We start from the raw sequence: 19,737 nt of genomic DNA, 5'->3' as shown, positions 1-19,737 counted from the left end.
CACCACTATAGTTGGATTTATTAGTGACAATGAGGAGGCTCTCTACAGGGAGGAGGTACAACATCTGACTCAGTGGTGTTCAGAGAATAACCTGCTTCTGAACAAAACCAAGGAGGTCATTGTGTATTTCAGGAAGACCAGGAAGACCACCCCCGACCACTTCACATAAACGGTGAGATGGTGTAGGTGGTGGACAACATCAAATTCCTGGGACTCCACATCACCAAGGACCTCTCTTGGTCAGTCATCACCTCCCACCTGATGAAGAAGGGACAGCAAAGGGTCTTCTTCCTCAGGAAGCTGAAACGGGCTGGTCTATCCCCTCAGCTCCTGGTGAACCTCTATGGGAGCACTGTGGAGAGCATCCTTTGTCAGAGCATGACTGTATGGTATGTCAGCTGCGCAACTTCAGAGCGAATCGCTGTTTTAAATCAAATGACACCTCTTTCCAAAAATTATAATACAAACAAACTACAACTGACCAAACCCGTTTTGTCCCCCACCCTAAAATGAGACGTCCTCCGTTTTTTATGAATTACATCCTGACGTGCAGCGCAGCCGACTGCAAGAGCTCAGCTCAGTCTGTGGAGTTACATGTGTGTCGATAATATCTAAAAGGAAATGCTTTTGACAAAAACTACGTTTTGTTTATTTCTATTTCTGTCCAGAGATCTAGAATCTGTCATGTACAGATTTAATTTATATCCAGAGATCAAGGATCCAGTGACCAATTTCATATTTATTTACTTTAAGACTCAATAAAATGTTGTTGACATAGAAAACCTGTAAAGCCTGTAAAGAGGTATTGATAAGGGAATCGATAAAGAATCAAATCGATAAGTGGAATCAATAATGGCTTCGATATCGATAAAATCTTATCAATACCCATCATTAATCATATCACACCAAATCACATCGTATTGCATTCTGAGGAATTGAATCACCATCAAATACATATCAGATCGCATCAAATGGGGAACGGGGTGAGTCGTGTTGCATTGTATTATCAGTATCGTCATGTATCGCTATATTGTATCGTATTGCCGGTAGTGTATCGAGGTGCATATCGAATCGTTGTCAGTGATGAGATTCACATGCCCACTACAGACCCATTGCTCTGACCTCTGTGGTGATGAAAACCTTCAAGCGCCTTGTCCTCACACACCTCAAGGCGATCTCTGACCGACCCCTGGATCCCCTCCAGTTCCCTTACAGAGCCAACAGGTTTGTAGATGACGCTGTCAACATGGCCCTCCACTTCATCCTCCAGCATTTGGACTCCCCAGGAACCTACATCAGGATTCTGTTTGTGGGCTTCAGCTCTGCTTTCAATATGATCATCCCGGCCCTGCTGCAGGACAAGCTCTCTCAGCTTGCCGTGCCTGACTCCACCTGCAGGTGGATCACAGACTTCCTGTCTAACAGGCGGCAGCATGTGAAGCTGGGAGGGCATGTCTCCGACATACAGTCCATCAGCACTGGATCCCTGAAGTCTGCATTCTTTCCACTCTTCTCTCTGTACACAAACAGCTGCACCTCCAGTCACCAGTCTGTGAAGCTCCTGATATTTCCAGACAATACAACCCTCATTGGTCTCATCTCTGATGGGAATGAGTCTGCCTACAGATGGGAGATGGATCACCTGGTGTCCTGGTGCAGACAGAAAAATCTGGAGCTTAATGCCCTCAAGACAGTGGAGATGGTTGTTGACTTTAGAAAGAACCCAGTCTTGGTCACCCCATCACCCTGTGTGATGGGGTGACTCAGTCGCCATTGTGGAGTCCTTCTGCTACCTGGGGATCACCTAGGACATCAAGTGTCAGCTGAATGTCAGCTCTCTCATCAAGAGAGCACAACAGAGGATATACTTTCTGTGGCAGCTGAGGAAGTTCAACTTGCCTAAAACAGTGATGGTGAACTTCTACACTGCCATCACTGAGTCCATCCGTCTGGTTCGCTGCTGCCACTACTAAGGACAGAAGCAGACTGCAGCGTATCATCCATGCACCAGAGAAGGTGATTGACTGCAGTCAGCCATCCCTACCGGACTTGTATGCCTCCATCACCCTGAGGCGAGCAAGGAAGATTGTGGCTGATCCCTTCCACCCAGGACACAAACTTTTTGTCACGCTCCCCTCTGGCAGGTGGCTGAGGTCCATCAGGACCAAAACCTCAAGACACAAAAACAGCTTTTTTTCCATCCTCAGCTGGACTCATAAACAATGCCAGAGACTGCCACTTACCCTGCCTCCTCCCCCCACTGCCATAAAGCACAGACTGATCATCCCTGCACTGAAAGATACTGTGCATCTGTACTCCAATCACCTGTCTTTGCATGGTCCCATTCTATTATGGCTTATTTATTTAACAGTGAATATAGTTTTGTCTATTTGACTGCTTTACTTTTTATAGAAGTGTTTTCTTATTATTTATGCACCAATAATACCAGATCAAATTCCTTGTATGTGCAAACTTACTTGGCAATAAATTTTATTCTGATTCTGATGTGGTGAACTTTGTTGCTCCACATCAGTCAAACAGACAGCTTTGTTTTTGCTATGATGTCAGTGCTTATGGGATATCAATGTATGCCAACTGCTAGATAGTTGGTGCATGATAGACAGATTCTGCAAAATTAGGAACAGCTGTGGTTCAACTTGCATGTAGTCTTTCTTCGAAAGTTTTGAAGAAAGACTACAAGAAGAAGGTACCAGTACAAGAAGGTACCAGTGTGCTGCACCCACTGTTACTTTCCTGTACATGAGTGTCAGCAAACCAAACAAGTTAAGGTGACGCCAGACCCAGAAAGTGTTTTGGAACATTTTGAAACCTTTGCAACACCCTTGTTTCATAAAATGATGCTGGAGTCCAAAATGTGCTAATTGGGATATCACTATGTGACCAACAGTTTTGAAACAGTTCCGTTGAACCTTTGGTGTTGAAATCTAATAAAATACAATCAAATGAACTATAACTGCAGTGTTTAGATTCATAAACAATATTTAAAGGTACCAGTGACGTGCGGTGAGGTTGATGGCTGGTGAGGCACTGATTTCATCACAATCAAATTTACAAACATATGAACCCCACAGAGTAGCTTATTCAAAGTTTGATGGACAACAGTTAACGGGTTATGTGTAAAACCTCATATCAGCATTCTTTACACATACAAACTATAGCACACAAAAAAGCACATTTAATTAAAAAAAGTTATGGTCTTACCTTTACTTATAAATGAAGTCCATGTACTGCTCCTTCTGAACAAAAGCATGTTGTTCAGATGACTTGTTTATAGAAGTTTTACTTGTGTTCCTTCAGTTTTAAAAGTCTCTCTGTCTTAGTGGAGATCACTGCCAGGGAAGTAAGTCCTCTTTTCTGGCTTTGAATGTGAGTGGTCGACTGCTCATGTTTGATGACACTTTGTAAATTCTTTCGGCCACAATATCCCATCTGAGTCCAGACATTGTCACAAGTTGAGAAAAGGAGGCAGAAAAAGGACGTCTGGACGTCCACACAGCCAGACTTTATGTATGTCACACTCCGTTTGAAAAGAGCGGGTCTTCTGTTGTCTGAAGCTAACCTTTTAGCTATGGTGTTGGTCTTCCTTTAATTATTACCTTCTGCTTCGATTGAAAGTCCAGTTTGTAAAATTGTTTCAGTTTGGATATGTAATCTTCCATTCTGAAAGTAAAGTCCAGGCGAGAGTTAAAAATAAGTGAACGGCTGCTCTTGCAGCTTGCTGTCACTTATTCTGCAGCTGTGGAGTTGCTGCAAGAAGAATCGCTGGGATCACTAGTGTAACTAGGCTGTTACATTAGATGAAGTACAATAGTATGAATGTACTGGAAACTAACAGTTGTATATTTATAGTTCTGGGCTACGTATCAGAAGGTAAATTCGTCTCTCGGAGCAGAGGGAGACTGACACAAGAAATTGTGTTTTGCTTGTACCATATATTTTACAAAGACAATGAAACAAACAACATAGAGCAAACAATTGATATTTGAATGGCCATTCATATAAAAAATTCACAATTTGAAAATTCAATTCAAAGTAAATTCAAAATCCGGCTAATTATCTTCTGATAAATTTTTGTCCGATAATTTTTAGACTGTTAACGTGGTAAATAAAGCTGAACAGCTACAAACATTTATAAAATTTAAAATCAGTTGAGCACCTAGCTGTTAAATCTTTTGTAGCAGATGTGTAATTCTACCCTCTGCAAACAGAGAAGAGCTGCGTCTAAAAGAAACTGCTCTACCCTTCGCAGTCAAAGAAGAACTGGTCTCTCTCTCTCACACACACACACACACACACACACACACACACACACACACACACACACACACACACACACACACACACACACACACACACACAAATATCTCATTTCTTTTAACCCCATACTGATATGCAGGCAATATCACCCAAGTCATCCACAGACATACATTTTTAACTTATGGTTCAAATTTTAACCAAACTAATTTCGGACAAGTTATTTAAATTAACGTCACATCTGAAGTTTTATAAAGTGAAAATATCAGATACAGTGAGGAAAATAAGTATTTGAACACCCTGTGATTTTGCAAGTTCTCCCACTTAGAAATCATGGAGAGGTCTGTCCTGAGGTCTGCCCTGCAAGGTCCCCCTGCTCAAGCCAGCACATGTCCAGGCCCGTTTGAAGTTCACCAGTGACCATCTGGATGATCCAGAGGAGGCATGGGAGAAGGTCATGTGGTCAGATGAGACCAGAATAGAGCTTTTTGGAATCAACTCCACTTACCATGTTTAGAGGATGAGAACAACCCCAAGAAAACCATCCCAACCGTGAAGCATTGGGGTGGAAACATCATACTCTGGGGGTGCTCTGCTGCAAAGGGGACAGGAGGACTGCACCGTATTAAGTGAGGATGAATGGGGTCATGTATTGCGAGATTTTGGCAAACAACCTCCTTTCCTCAGTAATAGCATTGAAGATGGGTCATGGCTGGGTCTTCCAGCATGACAATGACCCCAAACACACAGCCAGGGCAACTAAAGAGGGGCTCCGTAAGAAGCATTTCAAGGTCTTGGAGTGGCCTGGCCAGTCTCCAGACCTGAACTCAATAGAAAATCTTTGGAGGGAGCTGAAACTCCAAACCTGAAAGATTTATAGGCGATCTGTATGGAGGAGTGGACCAAAATCCCTGCTGCAGTGTGTGAAAACCTGGTGAAAAACTACAGGAAATGTTTGACCTCTGTAATTGCAAACAAAGGCTACTGTACCAAATATTAACATTGATTTTCACAGGTGTTCAAATACTTATTTGCAACAGTAACACACAAATAAATTATTTAAAAATCATACATTGTAATTTCCGGATTTTTTTTTTTTTTTTTACATTATGTCTCTCACAGTGGACATGCACCTAAGATGAAAATTTCAGACCCCTCCATGATTTATAAGTGGGAGAACTTGCAAAATCGCAGTGTGTTCAGATACTTAGGCTGTGCCTCACCTGACTGCATGTCACTGAAAGGTACCACAAATAACAGAATGTACACAAGCACTGGCTACATGAGACCTTTCAGGATTTTTCCTGAAATTGTGATTTTTTAAAATTTATTTATTTATTTTGGTTAGGACGATGTGGACGTAGTCGTCCTGACTTCTTTCAAGCATCTGGTCAGCTGGCAAAATTATTGAATAACCCTGTTGTGGCTGATGATTTGCGGACGTTCATGCTGTGGTTATATGGTCGCAAATTGAGCTTTATCGGAAAAGGAGTTTTACTGGTAAAATTGATATTTGCGACCCATTAGTCCCATTGTAATCCAATTCCATCATTTGCATGGTTTATTTTTCTGTAGGTAATTTGTTTGGCAAGGCTTACCGTTGAACCAGCGTCGCTTCAACAGTGGCCAGGGCACAGAGTAATCCATCAAATGTGAAAATCCATCAAATCCATCAAATGTGAAAATCCATCAAATGTGAAATGGTAATTCCGTATCAGAATCCACATCAAAGTCACCCATTTCGGCATCATCATGGCTACGTGACTTTCTCTCACTTTGAGCTGACACCACCATTATTGACACCTGCATAGCAGCGTGTGCTGTCAGGGCGCAGATCCAAATGTCCAAATGTAAAACGGTTGAATATTTTGCCACCCTACACACGATATTATACGGTCTGAAATCTCACACGACTAACCAGTCAGATTTGCAGAAACAATGTAATTGGATTAGAATAAGGCTTACAATGGATCTAATTTTGCATAAAACCCAGCAGCTACGACAGTGGGCCCCAGACAACTTTCAGAAGTTTTCAGGATGACTCATTTTCTTCTTCTTTTGCTCTTTAGCTGGGTTTTCCCTTCTACATTGTGCAGTTTGAAGTAGCAAATTGAAAATGGAAACATCATGTATTTAGAAAAAGCTTAAACCAACATATGTGCTGTTTTGAATTTCCATGCAGCTTGAAATGAGCTTCTATATTCTAGGCTTCTTCTAGGCCACCACTGCTTTTTATGTGGAAGCCTCATAAATTACACAAGGGCCAGTGTTACGTCCCCATCTCAGACCTCAGAATGTGAAAAAGAGACAAACGCCTTTGTTCAGCAAAGACTGTGGGCGGGGCTATACCTGACAAATCAGGTAACTGTATGACTCACAATTTCATACAGTAACTATGCCAACTTTGCTTATTGACAAGTTTGTTCTCACAGGCTTGTGTTCAGCGTAATTATTTTCATTTTCCCACAACAGACAATGAAAGCATGAATGACAATAAAACTTGCAGAACTTGTCTGTTAGTATTTATGATGATATGATTCATCTCACAAAGATGCACCTACATTTGAGTGGTGCAAAGAAAAACCATCCAAGTCTGTGCTTTTTGGATGTAATCGTGCAGTTTGTGTGATTTTCTTTTTTTCTCAGTTTTTGTAAGTTAAGATCTTTATTCAAGGTATCAGACTGTGTGTGTTTACAGCAGGGTCCTCATACTTTTCACATTCATTCACACGCCCAATGAGCATGTTTTCATCCACACAGATGTGGGGAAAATTTGCAGACTCCTCATTGGACATTGGAGCCATTCTTCCATTGGTGGCTCAGTGCCATGTAGTGACGTTTTTAACAGCACTGTGAAATTTCCTTTTCATTTGTTACTGAAATCAAGCAGTTGCCTTTCCAAAATCACAAAACAGCAACCTGTTGTAAATTCTTGTGATTACATTATGTCCCTGCTTGTTTCCTTTTGGTGTGTGTTGAATAATGTGCAAGGTTTTCAACGGTCTTCTTGAATTCACCTGCATCAAGAGTAGGGTTGGGTATCGAGAACTGGTTCCTTTCAGGTATCGCTAAGAAATGATTTGATCCACCAACATCAATAACCTTTTTACTTAACGATTCTCTTATCGGTCCTTCAGAGTGGCCGTTGTTTTTGGGGGTGTTTGTCGGGAAAATGATCATTCCTCTACGTCGATTACAGATCCTGCAGCGGGTCTGTAATCAACCATTTCTGCAGCGCGGCTTTGAACCTTGAACCAATCGAAGCAGTGATTCACAGATCGAAGCAGTGCTTCAATCTCTGCTTCAGTGGTTCATTGTTTTATTCCGCTTTATCTTAATCCCCCCCCCCCAAAAAAAAAAAAAAACAAAAACCCAAAGAGCATATGTCTGTGAGTATTATTTACCTTTTTATGTTAAACCAACCTGTTATGGTCTTCTGAAACAGTTGTTAGATGTATTTTCTAACTTAAAAACGGGACAGATGCTAACATGTTAGCATGTTAGCATGGCATTTTCAATGTTAAAGTTAGCATTAAGCTGTTTGCATCTCAGCACATTTGTAATTTTTTATTACTTTTTATTCATGTATTAATAATAATACAACAACAACAACAATAGAAATAATCTCATAATAACTAATACCGCTACAAACCTGAAGAAACAAAACACATCAGAAAAGATAAAACCAACTAACAATGAACATAAATAAATAAATAAATATAGAAATAAATAAGTGTTTCCTGTGAACACCTAGTGACTCTTACACATCCACTTAATCCCTGTTTTAAGTTTACTGACAACTTGTTTCAGTCAAACAATATTTTCAATTTGTTAATTTCTTCAGTGATTTTCTCCAAAACTATCTGCCAAGCTAGAAAACTGCTGCATCCTAGTAAGAGCAGAATACTACTGGAATTAATTTGAATAAGGAAAGTTGGTTTTTTTTCTCACCAAATAAATGCTGCACTCACTGCAATTTATTGTCTGGAATAGTCCCAGATTGCATTTCAGAGCATCTAGAATTCAAACATTTTCGTGTGGGTGGTGTTGGGGGGGTAATTTTGGGTTACAGCTTTTTTTGTTTTTCACCACTTTCATCCCTGAATATGTCAATCGTGAGTCACTTTTGTGTGGATTAAAGTCACTAACTGGGACTCCTGTCTTGTTGGGAGAAAGAAACGAGAATCGTCGTCCGTTCTGTTCACACAGCTCCAAATGCTGCGCGGCTCTCTGCCGAGTCAAGTTAGAATGATAGAGTCCAGTCGGAATTAATGACTTCAAAGCGAAACACCGTTTAAATCAAATGACAACTCTTTCCAAACGCTGTAATAGAAACAAACTGCAATCGATCAAAACATTTTTTCCTCCCAAAACGAGGCATCCTGTGCTGATGTGCAGCAGCAGGCTGAGCTCAGCTCAGAGGTACGGAGAGACATTCATGCCAAAATGTCTGAAAGGAAATGCTTTTGACAAAAACTACAGATTTTGTTTATTTTTATTTATGCCCAGAGATCAAGGATCCAGTGACCAATTTAAAATGTTGTTGACATAGAAAATCTGTAAAGCCTACTTTAGTACACAGAAAATTCACAAGAGGTATCGATAAGGGAATCAATAAGGAATCGGATCAATAAGTGGAATTGATAATGACATCGATATCGATAAAATCTTATCAATACCCATCCCTAATCAAGAGGGACTGCTGCAATTTTCTCACTTTACAATGTGCAAATGAAAACATCTTCAGCAACACCTGACACAATATTGTTTTTCCAAACATTTATGTCTTTCTCCTGTCTGTGATACAACATGTAATGTACAGAATGACCCCCACCCACCCACCGCAGCAAGTGGGAACGCTCCACGGAGGGGAACTGTGTGTTTCATTGTCTAACAGTTGGAAACACCACTGTTGCATTGTTTGATCAGATGCTTGAGATTGCAGTTGTGTTCAAAGGAAGAAGAAGAAGAAGAAGAAGAAGAAGAAGGGGGACTGCACTTCTGTAGTGCTTTTCCATGCAGCTGTTACTCAAAGTGCATTACAGTGATGACTCACATTTACTTCCCCAGCCAAGGCTGGTACCCATTTTTACAGCTGGGTGGACTGAGACAATGGAGATTAAGTGTCTTGTCCAAGGACATAGACACAAGGACACACAGCAGGATTCGAACCCAGCTCTACATATTGGCAGGCCACCTCCTTATCTGAGCTACCTGCTCTTCGAATCTGTGCTCTTTTAAACATGAACGTCCTGACTTACTGAGGTCCAAAATAACCACTGCTAAATTGTGTGGGCATTGCAAAGTTTTGGCTGGTAAATGTTTTGTGGTTGATTTACTTAGAATAAATGCACATGACAGCATGTAATAATATGACATAGACCTCAGTATGTAAATGAGGATTTTGCGTGCATGTGTTCTTGACAGTAAGCACACGATGGAATAACGATGTCGAAGAGACATATTTTAACTAAAATTGTCATTTATTAAACATTTACCAATTCATAAATGAATGTGGTTTGAAAATGGCTTGTCACAGGAGGTGCACAGTGTTTGTGGCACAAGTCCAAAATCAGCACTGCTCGCTCTTATAATGACAGTTTAAGGTGACAATCTTCAAATGCATGTTCACACAGTGGGGTGCATTTCACTCCAGTGTTAACATTCTCTTCACTTTCACATAATCGTAGAGGACGTGATATAGAATGACAATCATTTGTGTATGTTTTAGATGTAGGTGGCTGTCGACGGAGCTGTCCACGGTCCTGACTATTGTCTGCACTGGACAGACACACACACACTTTCTGTTTATATTTCTGTTACATAGAACAACTTCATAAATGTTACATTTCATTTTATTTAGTTACTGGCTGCTTAGTTTAATAAAAATAGACCACTACAAATTAATGTTTAAACATGGTGTTTTCATTGGTGAAAATAAGAAATGCGTGAAACAAAGAAATGCATACCCAAATGGCTCACTTGAATTAGATTTATGCATCTGCATTGATTCCTTAACACTCGCTAAGTTAGCAATGTTTCAAACGTGCTAAATTACAGACAGAATCTCAGCCCCTAAAATTGCTTTTAGCCTTGATGAATTATGTTCCATATGCAAACTTCACCTGTTTGCATGTTCAACACCAACATTTTTGTGCATTTTGATGGACACACCCCAAAGTGCGTATCCACAAAGGTAGGCATGTTAAGTGGACAATATGCACTATTTTGTTAATTTAAAAGACACAATCCTTAGTGCACACCATTAGTAAATCAGTGTGCACTTTTTTGTGGGAGCGATGGTGTTTGTGCATGTTATTACTCATGCAAACCTTAATAAATCAGGCACTAAAGTGCCTTGCTGCCTGAGGAAGAGGACGAAAGTCGAAATTGGTGATGTCAGATGGCAGTTGAGCCAGCTGTATGGACACTGACTGAAGAGTCTTTTTTGTGTGGTTGTTTGTTTTGTTCCTTTTTTTTTAACAATGTGGAAACTCCAAAATTTTCAACTGTGGATACGTGTGTGACTTGTTATTTTGTAGATGTGTGTGTTTGTTTTTTTAATAAGTTGTCATCTGTGTCTTTCAGATCGACGATAGAAGAGCCCTCCCCGCACAGTCATCCTCTCTATGGCCATGGTGTTTGCAAGTGGCCCGGCTGTGAGGCCGTGTTTGATGATTTTCAGTCATTCCTCAAGTAAGTGAAAGTCATAGTCAGAGCTAAAGTTTTCTGGTTGTCAGCTTGTTTTTGTGTTGGGTCGATTACATGTTTGGTAGCTCAGAGGCACTACAGGTGCAGCCGGTTGTTATTCCCAAGTGTGGCTGCATAGGTTGGTCCTCTCTTGACAAGGGTACTGTGGTTGGGTCTCTTTCTGAGAACGGCATGGGCCTCTGATTCCTGTGATAAGTGCTGTTCCCATGGTGACCGGGGCCATTTTTCCCAAACAAACAACGGTAGGATGTTTATCTGTGGCAGCCCACACTTACACGGCTCTGCGTGTTTGCCCTTGTCACTGCACAGGAGGGTTGGTGTGTCTTTGATTTAGTCTTTTTGCCAGTGGCTTGTTTTGTTTTACTTTTCCCTTTTGTCGAGTTTTCTTTCTCTTTCTCTCATACACACACACACACACGTTTTCATCACTTTATTGCAGGTCCACTAAAGCAGTGTGCTGCTATTGGGGGTGAGGAAAACCACTTTTCAAATTTCCGAATCAATATAATTCAAATGAATTTGCTTCATTTTAGGCTTTGAAGTTGAATGTCTTTGTTGTAACTCTAATCTGAGTGGTTTGTGTCATCTCCCTTTCAGTTAGAAAAATAATGGCAGACAGCCTGAGATCACGTTGGCACAACGTGCACCATCAGGTTTCAATTTCAGTCGAGAAGCACTTTGGGTTATACACTTTACCAGTGTCGTGCCAGAGTATTAGTCGTATCTGTCCAAAAATCCATCATATAGAGGAAAAACATATCAAACAACTCACATGTAAGCAGATTTATTGCAGCAGCAGAACATACTTTGAGTTTGGTGTAGAACGTTTGTCACTCCCCACAGATGCTGCTTGTGATATTGGGGAGTGATGATCACGTGTACACATTTCACCAATCAGAGACCACAGGTGGATGCTGGGGTGGAGGTGGGACTGAGCAGCAGCAGTGACACGTATGCAGTATTGGCAGCATTTGACAGGCAAAGGGGGGAGCTGGGAAATTTGCATCTTAAATAGTTCACCCAATTTGGAGGGAGTGTTTAGTGGATTGTGTAGACAGTGTGTTTGTATGTGGTAAGTACATGACAGTTTTGCTGAATGAGGCATGTCAGTGTATATGGAGAAAACAGGTCAAGTTGTCTGCCTGACCGAGCTCACAGGCTCACCTCATATAAGTTGCTTTATTTTTAAAACATGGTTTTACCACTTCATGCAACAGAAAGCAATATAAATTTATTTTGCTGGAATATTCATTTATAATGCAAATACTACTTTAACAATTACAAGGGAATGTGCTAATTAATTTCATTTGATGAGCCACAAAAAGGTAGAAGCATAATTAGACGTGACCAAATCGGAATGCAGACTTTGTCATGTGTAGTTGTGTTGTGGAAATAACACCACTGTGATTGCCAATCCAGACCAAAATGTGGAGTTCGCCTAACAACCTGTAGCACCAGCAAGCTACTGGAACATGGATGGAACAATGAATAACCCAACTTGGAGTTTGGTGAATGCAAAACACAAAGTCAGTTTCTCATCTTATTATCCATTTTATTATCCATCAGTCTTATTTATTTTTATAGCAGTAGCTGGTGAGCAGAATTAGGTCAACACAACATTTTATTGTAAAACACTGTGTGTGTGTGTGTGTGTGTGTGTGTGTGTGTGTGTGTGTGTGTGTGTGTGTGTGTGTGTGTGTGTGTGTGTGTGTGTGTGTGTGTGTGTGTGAAGTTCAACCCCAAATCAGGAAAAGTTGGGATAGTATGAAAGATACAAATAAAAGAAATGATTATTACATTTACTTTGACTTCTGTTGTACATCCATTCCCACATTTAAGGTCTCCAACACATCCAAAAAGGTCGGAGTGTGACAGCATTTACCACTTCCTGATGTCACCATTCCTTCTCATGACACTGCTTTGGCATTGAGAATACCACGCAACAAGGCTTTTCATATATATATACCAACCACTTGAGCAAGAGCATAGGTGACATGGCAAGGAAAAAGTCCCTGTGGTGGGTTTTTTTTTTTTTTTTTTGAGCAGCAGACTTGGAGGGGTGATTCACTGCTTAGGCCATTCTAACAATAACAAAGAAATTCTTACAACAAAACAAAATGCAAATGCAGAAAGGAGAACATAAAAACCAAAAAAAAAAAAGTGTCCAAAACAGATCCAATTCCAAAAAAGTCCCAAAGCTTGCAAGTCATTTTGTGGATTAATTTCCTTGTAGATGTGTAGGTGAGTGTCTTCTAGACCAGTGGTCCCCAACCTTTTTATCACCGCGGACCGGTCAATGCTTGACAATTTTACCATTTTTTTTTTTACCAATTTGTTTTATTATTAAACACTCCATGAATGTTAATTTCTTCACTGGGCCTTTTCCCCTTCAAAAAGAAACTTTCCAAAGACATCTGTTTTTTACTCATTTTGCTAACTTGTGGGTTAAATTTTTGGCCCTCAAGCAATAGAGATGTAACCGAGAGAATCCGGTCAGTTTTTAAAATAAAAGAGTGGCTTGAAATACAATGTTTAATATTTTGAGAAATGCATTTTCTATATATTTTTTTGACCAGGAGGCTGGAATGATCAAAATTAAAATAAAAACTATGACTGAAACGTTTTGGTTTCTATTCATTGAAATAAGAATATGTATAATTTTCACTCTCTGAAATACCTTTTCACAATATTCAAATTTTTTGAGATGTGTGTGTGTGTGTGTGTGTGTGTGTGTGTGTGTGTGTGTGTGTGTGTGTGTGTGTGTGTGTGTGTGTGTGTGTGTGTGTGCGCGCGCGTGTGTGCGCATGTGTGCGCATGTGTTTGTTCCAGTGAAGTGAATTATTCAACTTTTTCCTCATGGTCTGTTGCTGGAACAAACAATAATTGCGATAATTCATAACACCGAATTTCAATCATTGTAGAATGACAAGTATTCACAATCAGAATATGTAGTGAATGGGCACCTACATATCGTGATAGTATCAATAAGCTGTAGTTTGTATCTGACACCCCTCCCCCAGAAGCTCTGAATATTCCATTAGAATTAGATACTTTTTAATACATAAGGGTTTGTTCAAGGTTCAGCCTTCAGATTCTTTAAAAGTTTGAAAAGAAAATCTCTTAAATCAGTCTTTCACATGTCTTAGAAATGCCATGACATGGGAAGTAGGATTTTAATTCATGTTTTCTTCTGACATTGCATTTAAAAATATCAAAATAAATGGCAATATCTACTTTTCATAATTTAGTCACAGCCACATGCTACCCAAAGTGAGACAACAGATCTCTTTAGTTTGTTGCCTGAACACTCAGAGCAGAAACGCTTACAACTTGGTCGATGTAACTTACATGATGACATGGGTGTAACGTCAAGTGTGTAACGTTAATGAAAACTTGCTTTTCAGGGAAACCAGTCGCCGTGATCTATAGATATTTGGGCAAATTTGTTTCTAACCATCAGCCATTTATGTTGTTTTTACCCTAATTTTTGTGATTGTAATGTTGGTCTTAAATTTCATTCTGACTGGCATTTAAAATGTCATACAAAGTCTCAAATTTATCTGGCCTTAAGCTGTGGAAACTCTTTTTCATTATTTTATTTTCTTACGATTATCTGCAAGATTATACCATCTTAATGCAAACATTTATGTACAAAACCTTTCTTATCTGATCACCATATGTTGGTTTATTGAGAAAATACATAATGCCACAGTTGCTGGTAAATTCAACAAATGTTTCTCATTGTTCTTCACATCACCATCTCCTTCTTCACATGTCCATTATCTCATCAAAAGAAGATCCCTGCCTCCTTTTTTCATACAATTTGTTTTATCAGAACCAGAGAATTTCATAAGGATTTATGAGAATAAAAGATTAAGCCAAAGAGAAATGGACAATTAAGCATTTACTTCAATTCAGATTAATTTCATTCTGGGGCAGCGACGACTTATTTCTGTTTTCTCCATCACAGTTCAGACAGTCCCTGATTTGTGGTGTTCCACAAATATGAGCAAACATATTAAAAACAGCCACCATAATTTGACATTGTTACACTAAGAAATGTTTTGGTATATTTTTTGTTCAAATAAATAATTGACTGTGTTGTTGTAGTAGTTTTTGTTTTGTTTGTCATGCTGATGATGCGCTGCGGCAGCGTGCGGGGTCTGCACGCCACTTTACACTTTTACTTTGCGAGCTTCATCATCACCTGCTGTGTGGCATCTTTTCTGTGTAACGGCTTTGACCCTGTCCGGCCTTTGTTTTGCTCTGAGAGTCAGAGCCCTACTTTACTATTCAGCCCTGGGTGCAGTGCGTTCTGGGTAATCCAGCACATAACAGCGCCATGGTTATGGGGAGGATGAAAACATCTGCGTGGTGGCAGCAGATCGATGGCTCACTGTCACCCCGGATTAGCTGCACTTTAAACAAGATATGACACAATTCCATTATGCTAAAACAAGCAGAATGAGCGCACAGACACGGGAAGGAAAGGTGCTGCGGAGGACTGAAAGTTTGGAGTCTTTGTCAGACGTTTGAATCCTCATTTGATTGTTTACACGAGCTGAGTTCGACTTTGAAAAGCTCATTACACCAGGCTGTGAAGTCGCTGAAATCTGAAAAGCTTCCCTGCAAGATGTGCGAAAAGCTGCTGTTTTAGTTTTTCCTTTTTGTGAGGAGCCAAAGAATTGTTTCTGTAAATGCATACTCACATATTAAACGGGCACTGCACACATTTGGGAGTGTCCCTTTATATCTGTCACTATTTATTGTATTCCGACGTTGCCTCACCCTTTGTTTATAGAAGAGGAAACTAAATTCTGCGCGTCCAGTCGAGCTCTGCCTTAAAAGTCTGTAAGTGCTCTCTATGTTTTTACAAGTGTTTTTATCATGGCAACATCTTGTTTACTTTAGTTGCCTGCTCAAACCGCTTGGAACATGTTAAGAAAACATTTGGGGAGAGTCTCCACAAAGCTGCCTTTGTTTAACAGCAGGCGAGAGTGCGAGCAGCTCAGCAAGGTGTTAACTCACAAAGCCTTAAGCACTTCCACATGAAGCCCAGCAAGCCATAGTGCAGGCCCCCGAAAAGAATCAAAATCAAAACAACTCTCTGTCCTACGTCTGCTCAGGCAGGCTGAAATGTTGAAATAAAAGAGAACGCTGAGAGACAGAAAGGTGAGGACTAACGTCAACCAGATTTTAGCGCCGTGCGCCAACACCAACAACCAACACGCCACTAACATGTTGTTTTAGACAGTGTGTGTATTTTTTCCTATCTTGAAAAGAAAACATTTCATTCCAGCGTGTGCGGCCTTGATAAATACAAAGTACCACATCACCGTCCCTGTTTTGTGTTCAGGGCGTAGCACGCAGGGGTTGGAGGACATTTTGTGAGGGTCAAGACTTTTTTTTTTTCAGTGTCCAGTCAGAGGTCAGAGTCAGTGAAACGCTGCAGCGCCCTCTAGTGCTGTGACAACAGTCTGCTCTAAAGCCTTTCTTACACAGAATGAAAGCTTTTATTTAAGTGACCATCAAAGTCATGATTTAAAAAAAAAAACTTTTAAGAACAGTAAATATTTATTTATAGTTTTTTTAGACTTTAAGTTCTGTAGAATAACTGGAGAGCCAACATAGAAAACAAAACTAGAACACATATTGAAAACATTAAGACCTCTTTCAGAGGCAATGATAAATATATGGTAAATATTTAATAATACATTTGGAATGCATGTGCTCGTGTGTAAGATACATAGAGTGAATTTAAAAAAAATAATTCTAACCAACAGTGAAGAAAAATATTTTTCACAGCACAGTCAATATCATTAAAAACATAAAATAAATATCAGGATTGCTAAAGTGCGTACAAAGGCGATGATTACAGCAACGTCTGTTTAACTTTTTTTTATTATGCTAATTATATTAGAGAGTGTCATCTTGCTAGAAAGAGGAGCGCTTAAAAATGGATCCATTTGAAGTCCAGAAAGTGACACATGCCAGCGTTCATAGTCTCTCTCTATGTCAGTTCCCCACATCCCCGGCTCCCGTGTCCAGACAGTCCTCTCAAGGCTGCATTAGGGCCATTTGAATATTTCATTTCCTATTAATTATACACTGTGACTCTCATGTCATTAGAAGAAATAAAGTGAACTGTAACAAAGAATGAAAAGAAGCAGGGCACATGTCTCCTATGAACAGAGAAATTCCAAAGCTGCTCACGTAGGCCAGCCTTCATTGAAAATTCACTCTGCCAGTTAAACTGAAGCTGAAATGTCTTTACCTATTATTTTCTTTGAAATTTACTAAGATGTCCTGAAATGTTTACCGCGTTCATTGTTCAACACACTTAATTAAACTGGCATTTATTTTACTCAAACGAATTGAAAGCACGCTGAAGTCTGAACTGGTATCACTGAGACTTAATGCCCACACATCCTTTAAATATGCCTTTTTCTTGATTTTTTTTTTTCTTTTGTGACAATGATTAACTCCAGCTTGACTGAATGTACATGAGAGGCATTTTGAGAAATGCATTATCCAAATACAATGGGAGGACCTGAAGGGGGAAGAAAAGGCATTTCCCATCAAGATTTAAATCATTCACCTCAAGGTTGAAGAGAAACCTTCACATCTGAAGCAGCGCACCATCAATTTTCTTCTGCTTGCACGTCTGTTTTCCCAGCGTCTGTGTGGTGTTTAATGCATAAATGTGTTGTCTGTACATAAAGCACTGGCACTGAATTTATTGGCCTATCATGAGGCCGGTGCAGCTACTGTGCTTTCCCAGGTGGACTGTTTTTGATTTGCAGTAAATGACAGAAAAAGTGCTTTTGCAAAAAAAAAAGAAACCTGGACGCTGCTCGCCGCTCCTCCATCTGCCTGGCGCCACCGCGTGCACACAGAGCCACACCGAGTGACAGTGACCTACATGGTCACCGAAGATGTGATATAATTTATGATATATATAATATATTGGATCCATTAGTGAGCATAATGAAGTAGTGAAATGAAAGGGTATTTCTGAAATCAGTTCAAACATCCTGCTCAGATTATGATTAAATGATTAATGAAATGCCCCTGCATAAGCATTTTCAAACAGTAATTCATGCAGAGGCTGATAAAATTCCTCCAATCATATTGCCTTCACTCGTGAACCTTATCTCCACCATTTTATATAAATCACAGGAAAAAAAAAATCCTGTCCGCAGCCCAGCGAGCTGCTTATTTAGATTAGTTCTAAACGTACGAGAAAAGAGAACATCTTCACTGTATAAAATAATCAGGCATAATTGTATCCATAATTCAAGCTGGTGACATGTCCTGTCTCTTCGTCCTGTTGTCCATAACATCTGCTCCAATTTCTCTTAAACTTAAGGACACAATTAATAGAAAAATATAAAAGATGAAGAAAAGCCGGACTGTCAAGAAAGCAAAAATCTGCATGGAGAAGAAATTGTGTTTGGGCAGGAGGTTCTTCACAGCAGTCAAACCTGAAAATGTTTCTCTGTAGGCACATATGAGCGTCATGAAATATTGAGTGTCATTGCTGGATGTTAAAGAAGCATCTCTTTTGCTTGAGCAGATGTAGAGATTGGAACATGTTCTCCATGTGCAGCATGAAGCCATTAACGTGAACTTCACAGGGCTCCTGTGTTCCTGTATCTGAAATCCTGCAGAATTTGAAATCCCAACTGATATGGTGTGTTTTTTTTTTGTTTGTTTGTTTGTTTGTTTTTTGGTTTTGTTCCCCCCAGACATCTTAACAATGAGCACGCCCTGGACGACCGGAGCACAGCCCAGTGTCGGGTACAAATGCAAGTCGTCCAACAGCTGGAGCTGCAGGTATTGTCTTGCCGCTTGTTTTGGTCCAAATATTTGCGTGTCTTCTGATGTTGATGCGTTCTCCTTGTCTGCTGAATCGCTCCCTGCACGTCTGACAGCAGCCATGGGCTCAGTCATGGAGGGGGGCAAGTGGAATTAAATAATTTTGCACATTTGTGAGTAACCAGTCATTAAAAATGTGTTATGTATGCGTGACAGCCAGGAAAAGATATATGAACGCCCCGGGGCTACGTAGAGACGATAATTACATTTTGAATTTTACTGGGCTTTAAAGTTATTTATGATTTTTAACTATTTGGCACCAACAATAAAACACTTGGTATAATAATTCAGTGTTGAGTGAGGATGCTGCAGTCAGTCTGCTGTTGATAATTATTGGTTTTAATGCAGCGTCTCCCTGTGAACGGGCTTCTCTGCCCGAGAGAAGAATGCACTTACGGCAAGAGACATGGTTCGCTGTCATTCCATTAACGGGCCTTTGTAATGTCCAGTGTGTCGAGTACGTGTGAGATGATGGCGGGTGACATGGTGAGCAGGGCGGCTGTGCTAATGTCAGGTTGCACTCACAGTGAAATATGTAACTAACCATTAAAGGAAATTTGCATTGATTTGTGGCTCCCACACTTCCTGACCTGTGCGTGTTCTAGATTTCACGCAGTATTTACATGTAGTGCCTGTTGTACATTATAATACCAAAATAATTTTAGATGGTTTCTAATTTGGGAACATTTACAGAATGTTAACTCTGAATAAAGTAGCTCAAACTAATTGCATCAAACTGATGTTCTGTTTGAGGTAAATCAGATGCAGACGTCCTCTACATGCAACCCGTCAACATCATTTAAACTCGCAGCAAAGACGGCTAGAAACAAAATATGTTTTCATTTTAAATAGGTAGATTCAGTTGTCTGAGGC

General features: G+C 40.1%; 1 protein-coding gene across 9 annotated transcripts in view; it reads left to right on the top strand.

The window, feature by feature from the left end:
* Window positions 1-19,737, top strand: part of foxp1b (forkhead box P1b) — a 732,035-nt gene that overhangs the window by 663,435 nt on the left and 48,863 nt on the right. For all 9 annotated transcript variants that reach the window (XM_034167467.1, XM_034167465.1, XM_034167469.1 and 6 more), the window contains 2 exons: window positions 10,864-10,971; window positions 18,735-18,822. In XM_034167467.1, coding sequence (XP_034023358.1) covers window positions 10,864-10,971; window positions 18,735-18,822 — 196 coding nt within the window. The remainder of the gene's footprint in view (window positions 1-10,863; window positions 10,972-18,734; window positions 18,823-19,737) is intronic.

The sequence above is a fragment of the Thalassophryne amazonica genome, chromosome 3, assembly GCF_902500255.1.
Source record: "Thalassophryne amazonica chromosome 3, fThaAma1.1, whole genome shotgun sequence".
Lineage (NCBI taxonomy): Eukaryota > Metazoa > Chordata > Actinopteri > Batrachoidiformes > Batrachoididae > Thalassophryne > Thalassophryne amazonica.
This window is presented reverse-complemented; position numbering and strand designations above follow the sequence as displayed.